A 10,500-nucleotide genomic window follows, 5' to 3' on the forward strand; every position below is an offset into this window, starting at 1 on the left:
TCCCAAGATTAACATGATGGACAACACAGAGATTTTGAGTCCTGGCAACTATGGGGCTCGGCCTAATCGGCCATGTGTCGTGCCCGGCCCGGTCGTCATCCCACGAAACCCTCGCATGGGAAAACCGGCAGCAGCCGGACAGAAGACGCTGGAGAAGAAGACCAAATTAGTTAGAATAGGAACGTGGAATGTTAGGACAATGAGGAGGACAGGGAAATGGTAGAATATTAAGCGAGAGATGGAAATGAGAAAAATAAATATTTTAGGTCTATGCGAGGTGAGATGGAAGGATAGCGGGGACTACTGGAGAGATAATTATAGAATAATATACAGCAGCAGGGACGAGAGCCAACGAGGGGTTGCCATACTATTAAATGAAGAGGTAGGAAGAAGCGTAGTCAACATAGAGCAGGTAACGGATAGAATACTACTAGTGGAGATAAAAGCAGAACCGACGAACTTAGTTATTATTCAGGTATACATGCCACCGAGCAACCATACGGAGGAAGAGGTGGATAGTATATACAATCAATTAGAGGACATAATCACGTGTGTTCCTGCAGGGAAACATTTGATAGTGATGGGGGATTGGAATACGACGGTAGGCGAAGGAAGAGATGGTGATGAGGTGGGGTACTACGGTTTAGGCACGAGGAATGACCATGGGGAGATAGCAGTTAAGTTCTGCAGGAGACAGGGGCTAGTCATCACCAACAGTTGGTTTAGACACCACAAAAGACGTAGGTATACATGGAAAATGCCAGGTGACTCAGAAAGGTATCAGCTAGATTATATCCTGGTTAGACACAGGTTTAGGAACAGGGTGATAAATTCGCACAGCTTCCCAGGAGCGGATGCGGACTCTGACCACAATTTAGTTTTTATGAAATGCAGTGTCCGTTTCAAAAAGATAAGGCAGGGGTGGCGGGTTAGAAAATGGAATGTGGAAGCATTAAATGGTTTGAAAAGGAAGGAATACCAACAGGCGGTAGAGGAAATCATGGAGGATGGTAAAGAGCTAATTACTATCGAAGAAAAATGGGAAAGTATCAAGGAAGGGTTGTCTAAAGCCGCAAAAGACACTTTTGGAACCGTTAACGAGAAAAGGACTAGGAAACCATGGATCACGGATGAGATGATAACAAAGATGGATGAGAGGAGAAAATGGAAGAATGTAAAAAAAGAGTTAGGCAAAATGAAGTACAAAGAGTTAAACAATAAATTGAGGCTGACAACAAATAAAACAAAAGAAGAATGGTGGAAGACACAGTGCAAGGATATGGAAAGTTTGCAGAGGAAGGGTGAAATCGGTATGCTATACAGGAAAGTTAAATCTTTATGGGAAAGTAAGAAAGAAAGATCTATGCTAACAGTTAGAGAAAAGGCGGGTAAGATAATAGTTGACACAGGAAAGATCCAAGAGAGATGGAAGGAATATATAGAACTGTATAGTAAAGACCTTTGACCAACAAAGTTAGACATTGAAAAAGAACATGACCTAGAGGAAGATAGCTTAGGTCCGGGCATACTTGACAATGAGATAGAAAGGGCATTAAGGGGGATGAAACTAAATAAGGCCGTGGGGGTGGATAACATTGCTGCTACTCAACTACTCAAATGTTTAGGCAAATGTGGGAGGAATAGGCTATATGGTCTGATCTGTAGTATCGATGAAGAAGGAATCTGGCCAGAAGACTTTGTGAAATCAGTGTTAGTTCCTATTCCAAAAAAGGTAAAGGCTACATCATGTGAAGACTGTAGGATGTTAAGTTTGATATCCCACGCAGCTAAAGTTGTTCTAAGGTTCATTAACAAAAGGATCGAGTAGGGCAAATGATACTTAGGGGATGACCAGTTTGGGTTTAGGAAGGGGAGAGGTACGCGTGATTTGTTTCGTAGATTTCAAAAAAGCATTTGTTAGAGTAAATTGGGGAAAACTAATGACTATATTGCTGAAAATAGGAATAGATTGGAGGGAAAGGAGGCTAATCCGCAACCTGTACATGTCTCAGACTGCTCAGGTTCGAGTGGTGAATGGGGAGTCCGGATGGGCAGTGTTAGGAAGAGGTGTAAGGCAGGGTTGCCCATTATCATCGTTGCTGTTCAACCTGTATGCAGAGGAAATGATCAAAGAGGCATGGGAAGAACTGGAGGTAGAAATGAAAGTGGGCGGGGAATTCGTAAAATCAGTTAGGTTTGCTGATGACCAAGTTTTAGTTTGTCAGTCAGCCAAGGGGTTGCAAGCATTGCTGAGTGAATTGGAAATTCAGTGCGACAGATATGGGATGAGAATCAATATTAATAAAACCAAGGTTAAGTGATTTCCCAGAAAGAAAAAGGCTTAGCTAAAAATTAAAATAGGAGGGCAAAAACTAGAACAGGTAGAACAGTTTTGGTTTCTCTGAAGTGTTTTGGACCAACACGGTCAAAGTAGTAGGGACGTAAGGAGAAGAATTGCGCTAGGCAAAGAGGCTTTCACAAGGAGGAGGGAGTTGATGACGGGGACGTTGAGTAAGGATGTTAAGAAAAGACTGGTAAAAACTTTGATATGGAGCGTATACAGCATGGAAACGTAGTCACAGAAGCAGGAGGATAGACGTGACTGGAGGCTTTTGAAATGTGGGTTTGAAGAAGAATGGAGAAGGTGAAGTGGGCAGAAAGGAAAACAAATGAGGAGGTGTTGGGCATGGTGGAGAAGGAGAGGGTATTTTTAGGAGAAATCTTAAGGAGGCAGGAAAAATGAAAAGCATATTGATTGGCAGTGGGATGTTGAAGACTTTGATGGAGGGGAGAATGTTAAGGAAATGAGGAAAGAACAGGAATGGTATAAGGGTGTTGGGCAGGATAAAGGGAGGAGGGAAGTGTACGGAGTCAAAGAGGAGCTTGTTTTGAAATAGAAAGCTGGGTTTTGTTTTGTTTGGAGAAACAAAATATTTATTTAGTAGTCATGTCCATCCAAAACCTAACTTAACTGGTAGATTAACTAATAATAATAATTACTATATACATTACAAAGGATTAGGCGTGACATTGTGGAAATTGGTCAAAAATTGTCTAAAATAATAACTTAACAAAGTACTAATTTTGATATAGCCTCCGGCCTCGGTGGCGGCGGGGTAACGTCCTCGTCTGCCAATCCATGGGTCGCGGGTTCGATTCCCGCCTGGGTGGGTTTCCTCCACCTAGGGCTTGGGTGTTTGTAATCGTCCCCATTGTTATCTTTGTTAATAGTCCGATATAAAGGCCAGAGTGCTGTTTTTTGGACTAAGGCAAATAAATAAATAAATGAATATAGGTTTTGAAGTTGTGGATCCACTTTCAGGAGATGTAAAGATTTCAAAACCTAGGCCAAAAGAAGTATCTTTTAAGGGAGAAAAAGCTGTTGTTATAGATAGTAACACTAAGTTATTGATGGATGTCCAGGCCATTAAAATATTGCACGAATTTAAGAATTGTGTAATGTGGGGTTCATAAAGGCAAGGTTTCACAGCTGTTATTTTTATATTAGTAATAAAATGTGTAAGCTGCATCCATTTTATATGAAATAATTCATGGGTAAATTTTTGTTTTTCAGTGCCGATGAACTGTTGATGACAGAGATGATGTTCAAGGGGATATTTACAGATTTAACAGCTGCACAAAGTGTGGCATTATTAAGCTGTTTTGTTTGTGAAGAAAAAAGCAACGACGCTCCCAAAATATCCAATGAACTTTCCGGTGCTTTGCGTCAAATGCAGGTGAATATTTCTCTATTTAAGTACAAGTGGATTGTATGTTAGGAGTGTACATAAGAACTGATGTTACCTCCATCAACCTCTACATCAAACAGTAGACCCAAGCGTCCCATATCTTAGGGATTAATTTGAAGAGGGCATTTCTAGGTGTCAACCTTGAGGGAAGTGAGCCAAGCACTTGGGGGCGAGCTTTCAAGTTGATTGGAGCGGACATGTAGCCTTTAAAAGTCAGCATTTAAACTCCCTTGTTGGGATCTCCTGGCTGGATCTTTTTTGAGCATTTCACTTTCACTCTGCAGTCATTTACGCTTTTACCTAATTCTCATCTCTTATTTGAGTTAGCAATGAAAAGTATAAGCAGTCCAAAAGAAAATGCATTGTTTTTTAGTACAGTTCTCTTTTAAAATTTTTACTGATGGTATAAAACATGAAAATTATGCTAAGTGACAAAATATAAACTTCATTTTTTCAATACATGTATTACATTTTCTTACACTTTAGACTCTTCAAAATGGTCTCAGACCATTTTATTCCAAATTAGGTTTAGTGTGATGTACCTGGAAATATTCGTCTGCGCAGAGGCCCATGTTGCACTTCTGGCATCGGGAGACCATGTGGCTTTCTTTGCCTCAAGTGATTTTCCGCTAAATAAAAAGCATCAAATCAATACCAAAATATATGCTCAAGGAAATTTTATCCAGGTGAAGATTGGCATTCGAAGGATTTCAAACTACAAAGCGTGAGAAATATACCGAAATGAATGAAACAGTGAATAATGAATCAGCCAAAGAATCAGGAAGGCCAAGGAAATGCTTATAACCCTCGGAACAGCCCAGTGAGAGAACAGCTCACCACCGAGGTAGGAGGGAAACTGAGAAAATCGTAACTCAGGGGTGATGGTGTTCAGAGCAAGGGGAATCCAAGGTCAAAGTTTGTTGTCCGATACTCCCTAGTTGAGGAAGCTTCGGTCCAGCACGTCAAAAGGGACATTTGTTGGGAGAAAAATAGTCCTGACCTCTTAATGCACTCCAGCCATTATCAGAGGAGCGTGAGATAACTCAAGTGATGTTTGAACTAAAGTTCCCATTTGGCCAGCGGGACCCCCTCTTTACTGGAAAGTAAAGTTCCCTTTTGCCCCATAAAGGTAAATGGAGGTAGAAGGGACTGTGTATGCTCCAGAGCAACTGCTTCTTGCCCAAAAAGTGGGTGTGGATTAATATTGGGGCTATGGAATAGGCCCAAGTATTCAAATTGAGGACAGAGGGCAGCACTGGTAGTGGTTGGGGACAGGTTCTTTGGATAATCCAACTCGATTCTGTGTCCTTTTGCACAGTGAGTGGCCAATTATTGGGATTGGTGGATATTGGTATATAGTGGTATTGGTCTGTTCAAGAAGTATTGCAAATTTTGAATTTTTGCAGGTATGTGTATTTGATTTTTGATTTTTTTGTGGCATTATGTTGGTACTTATGTCTCTCACTTATGCCGAAAAGTTTGGTCATTTTGAATGTTCAGTCAATTGTTGACATCTGTTTTGCTTGGACGTGTTTGGGCTTGTCTCCAATTTTTGCCTGTTCCAAAAAATGGATCTGTATCAAATTTTGTGTGAAAAACAAAATTAAGTGCGCGGATATATTCTGAATTTGACTGTATGATATATCTAATGGGGATAACTCTGAAGGGGATAAAATAGATATTCATGAATGGATGAATAATTTTTGAAAAAACACAAAAGTCAAGATACTTTTTGAACAGTTCTCGTAAATTGGGGAGTGATTTGGAGGGTGAGTGTGGGCCATCATGCACCCTTCCAAACCAATCTAATTGCAAACTATGATTACTATTTCCAACATTTCATCAACAATTACTGGCCATTCCATTCCATCAGTCTACTAAACTTAGCTAAATTAAAACTGACAAAATTTCAAAGTGGATCCTGCCTAAAGACATCAAGATGCACCTCTCCCTCCTTGTTACCCTTTCCAATCAAAACTGACTTTGTCCCACATTTGCCCCAAAAACTTATTCGCCTACATCTAACGATGGCTACCTGACCACCAAAATTTGAAATATTTCTCTGTGTCCTTTTTTACCCATGTCTGTGTAACATGCACTGTTGTTGGGTGACCATACAATGCAATAAACTCTGTGGGATAAAGCTTGTTAAATCTCTGTGGAATACCTGGTGGGAGGAAGTGATGATTATTCCTTGGCAATTAATCGCACTCAGATCTCTTCACCTGAGAGAAAGGTTAGCCTTACTGACTGCTGCCTCACAATCAAATGCCTCCTGATCAAATATGTGCGCTATGCATATATCTGGTGTAAAAACTCTCTCAGAGGTCACCTTGGAGCTATTCTCGGTGATGACCCCCGACAAAATAGACAAATTTTGAGCTTGGTTTAATTCTGTTTCGTGTGATGTTCAAAATGACCGTGACGTTAAATTACCCTTGGAATGTATTAAACCTTATGAATTTTGTTGAAGTAATTCTTTTCTATTTACAGGATTTAGCACGAAAGATAGCACAGATCAGCAAAGAAGCAAAGCTGGAAATAAATGAAGACAACTATGTTGATAAATTTAGACCTTTTCTCATGGATATAGTCTTTGCATGGTGTCAAGGTGCCTCTTTTGCCCAGCTCTGTAAAATGACTGAAGTTTTTGAAGGCAAGCAATTTTTGGTGTTTATTTCATTGTAAATTCCTTCACATACTTGCTAAACTTAGTGTTATTTCTCACAATTTCAATAGAAAAGTTTACCATAGCTTAGTTATGGGTCTAATCTACAGCTCAATGATGAGAAAGTTTACTGCACTTAACGCACATTTAATCTTCTAGGGAAATTAGTTCATTAAGGTAAAAAATTCACAAAATGTATAAAGACACTAGACGTGGTAAGTAGTGTTTGACTGATATGAAATGTGTACACCGTATATTTGTTTAAATGAGTCGCGGTAGTCCAGGGGTAGAACGTTGAGCTGCTAACCGGAAGGTCCGAAGTTCGATTCCTGGGCAAGTCTCTGGGCACATGCAGCTCCACCCAAGCTATGTGATTTTTTGGGTGCCAGATCTTCCTGGGAAACCATAACCGGCACAGGGAAAGGAACTGGTCCCCTCATCATCCTGTTTATGTATGAATGTCACATGCCATTGAGCTTGGTGTGGTTGAACTCTACCATCACCTGCCGAACCGACCTTTGAGTTGATTACTGTGCTTGTGCTTTTATATTTGTTTACTCTCCTGCTATCAAGTGACCATCACTGACCGGCCTCCCCAATTTGCTTTCATTAATTTTATTTAAAAAGTCTCGTGGCGCCCAAGTGTGAACCCCTTCTTCAAATGGAGTTTATTTTGGTCGGTACATGACCCTAGTTCGTCATTCATCATTGTTAGTCTCACCCATTGTTATTTATTAGACCCAAATTAATGCCAGACCATATAGTTCAGGGCAGGCCACGTAGGTTTTCCGAGTGACACCCTGAGCATTAAATTGCAATTCAATAAAATGGAACATTCAGGTGTTCCGCCTTAGTCAGAAAGAATTAAGAAATCCCATGTATCACATTTAAATCAGTATTTGACATTCAAAATTTTATCTCAAAAATTTTTAATTGATTTTTATGCGAAGTTCAAATAATATAGCAGCTAAAACATTTATTTTCATTTGATTAAGAAAAGGGCACAAAGTAATCACTCACTATTCAGTAATCACGCAGAATCAATTCATGTCCTCCATGATATGTCCTCTTTCAGCCTCGCAAGGTCATTTCTGGGAAGGGAATCTTTTGCAATGGGAAGACAGTTCCAATTAGTTTTGAGTTCTTGCTGTTATCACCATAATTAGATTTTATCATTCAGTTCCTTTTCCCATGAAATTCCTTGCGTTTATTTTGCTGTTACAAGGCATGCTCATGAAGTAAGGGCTGTTTGGTCACAGGAAAAAATATACTCATATTAAACACATTTTATTGTTGTGCTTTGATTGTTGTGGAGTATGAATTCGAGTTTATTAGTTGGCTCAAAGGATATTTTTATTGCTTTACTAGAAACTAATAACTTAAGTTACGCAGTTATTTTAATTTGAAATAAGGCCCTGAATTGCTAACTCTCTGTAAGTTCATTAATTCCACGGTGGAATCATGATTTTTCTTGTAGAAATTTTCAGGCAGCTTTTAGCCCAGAAGGCAAATGAGCCCAATAAACATTTTAGCTGTGCATAAAAGTACAAGATGAGTCTTACATGCAGTATTCTTTGTGGGGCATTAATTTTTTTATTTCAAAATATTGTTGGTTTCCTGTTGCAGGTAACATAATCAGGTGTATGAGAAGGTTAGAAGAAGTACTACGGCAACTTTGCCAGGCTGCAAAGAACATTGGCAACACCGAATTGGAGAACAAATTCAGTGAAGGGATTAAGCTCATGAAGAGAGACATTGTATTTGCAGCCAGTCTTTACTTATAAGTGCATATTCATGGAAGCTGTGTGAAATTAAAGTGTTGTGACAACCAGAGCACCCACTCACGTACAAAGAAGGAATCGACTTGTGTAGTGTGGATTACTTGTGCTCACACATCATGTGAATAGTCCTATACTGGAGCCATTGGCCATTATGGGAAAACGTGCTTCTCAGAAAGCATTAGCTGATGGGTACATTAAAACGTACAATTTTATTCTTTTGGGAAACCAATCATGACATCAGTCTCTTGTTTTTTTTATTTCCTTCAATTTCTACAAAGCTACCTAGGCAATTCAAAGTCCTTGCCCTCTGATGATGTGTCAGAGAGATTCAATTTTATTACCAATGCATATTGTTGTTTCTACTGAAGACAATTATGCCATGCAAAATCATTATTATGTAAAAATGTTGCATGATCTATATTGATGCTGTTGCTTGATTCTAAAATGGAGCTTTGGATGTTTACTATGCAATTAAGGATACCAACTGCAAATTTAGTGAATGTTGAACCCCCCTATATTTTTCTGTATCTGGTCATGAATGTAAGGCATTATTAATTAAAAAGAGCTGGGTAGTTTTAAGTCGTGAATTTGGCTAAAGAGGAGGAATATATGCAGTCCAAAATGGGCATATATCAAAATGAAAGTTAATACAATAGCTGTGATGGCATTGTGAATAGATTAAGATTTTCAAAGCATGTCAAATATTTTTTCCATTCAAAACATTTCAATTGCCAAATCGTGATTCTCAATTCAAATACCTTTTTGGTTAAAATTTGTTTTCACACTGTCCAGAAACTAGCATGGAACATGTTATTTCATAGGTATTTTGTTTTATTGTCAGCTTTTATATTGTATTTTGTCTTGAAATTGTTATAAAAGTCAAACCAAATTGTCAACTACCATTAATAAGAGGATATTTTATCGACAAGACCTTCAAGGGCTAATGGGGCCAAGACAAAATGTGACAGAAAAATACAAGGTAAATATTTTTTATCAATTTTAAAGTATTTTTCTTAAATTGTGGTGTTATACTTTCTCGTTTTTAATTTATCAGCTAGTGACACCAACCACATAGAATGGAGTCAAACAGGTACCCCGCGCATATTGTGAAATGCTCTTTTAAAAATATTTCAGATATTGGATTTGTTGGTTAAGAAAAATAACAATAGGTATTCCATTAAACATTCTTACCTTAAAAATTACACATTTAATTATTTGATTCATAAATCAGTTAGCATATTTCATGTTTATAGTTGCTGTCAGAGTTTTTCCTTACATTTCCCAAGCAGACAAATTCAATGTTAAAAGGTAAGAATGGCTCATAAATTTATATGAATTGAATATTTGACTTACTAATATCATCACCTGTTATTACTGTCATACGAATATGTGAGTCAATGTATTGCACCCAAAATGTCAAAACTCCAAAGTTGTTCTGGTCCTGTGTAGCTTGATAATATATTTAGTATATTTCTGTGAAATGGATAAAATTGCTTCAAAACATAATTATATTTGTGGAGATATATCCCTTGGAGCAGGAATTCACTCAATATTTGAGAGGGTAGCTTTAAGAGAGCACTAAGATGAAGTGGTTTTACTCTAACAAGCTACCATAAGCATTGCATTTGACATTTCAGGAGCAAGAGGCGTGGGACGTATCCACCTGATGTCGCAAAAATAGTCCTTGCAATGGAATGGAAAAACAAATCTTGGAAATCAGACAAATCAAGAAAAATTGTTTTTGCTGAAGCATCTGCTACAGTAAAAAAACTCAAACCAGCTGAATCCAAATTGAGTTCAACTCGCTTGTATTTGGGGCAACTGTGGTCCACCCAGGACTTAACTATCCCACTTTATTCTAGCTAACGGTCTCTGAACTTGTTCACACCGACATTCGAATCTTGAAAAGCTGATCGCAGAACATTTAATTGGTACCTTAGTCAAAAGCCTTGCTCTTACAAATATTGAAATAATACTATGGGAAAAAATGGCATCAATGAAACAAGTTCTTTCCACTGCCTCTGAAGAAATGGAGAAGGACAAAGATAAGATCTGTAGGCTATTCTTTTTCCTCAAAGAAGCTGTATATCATTCTTAACAATTGTTTAGCATGTGTTTGTCGTTGAGGGTCTGCTATTTTGATTTAAAGGCAATGGAAGCAGTGCATGAAATATACCTAGTTCTGAAATTTGAGTGGCAGCAGCTGTACCCTGAATACTTGTTAAAGTTTTATTGTTTTTACCATCAACATGCATGATGAGTGAATCATGCAATCAATGATTTGTAACTCCCCTCGGGCCAA

At 38.4% G+C, this 10,500-nt stretch overlaps 1 protein-coding gene across 1 annotated transcript in view; it reads left to right on the forward strand.

Annotated features, from left to right (window-relative positions):
* Positions 1-9,689, forward strand: part of Mtr4 (exosome RNA helicase Mtr4) — a 37,367-nt gene extending 27,678 nt beyond the window's left edge. The window contains exons 15-17 of the mRNA XM_071598905.1: positions 3,575-3,737; positions 6,243-6,405; positions 8,044-9,689. Coding sequence (XP_071455006.1) covers positions 3,575-3,737; positions 6,243-6,405; positions 8,044-8,201 — 484 coding nt within the window. The 3' untranslated portion in view covers positions 8,202-9,689. The remainder of the gene's footprint in view (positions 1-3,574; positions 3,738-6,242; positions 6,406-8,043) is intronic.
* The last annotated feature ends 811 nt before the right edge of the window (positions 9,690-10,500 follow it).

The sequence above is a fragment of the Hetaerina americana genome, unplaced genomic scaffold (genome assembly GCF_022747635.1).
Source record: "Hetaerina americana unplaced genomic scaffold, ioHetAmer1.1.p SCAF_10, whole genome shotgun sequence".
In the NCBI taxonomy this organism is placed as follows: domain Eukaryota; kingdom Metazoa; phylum Arthropoda; class Insecta; order Odonata; family Calopterygidae; genus Hetaerina; species Hetaerina americana.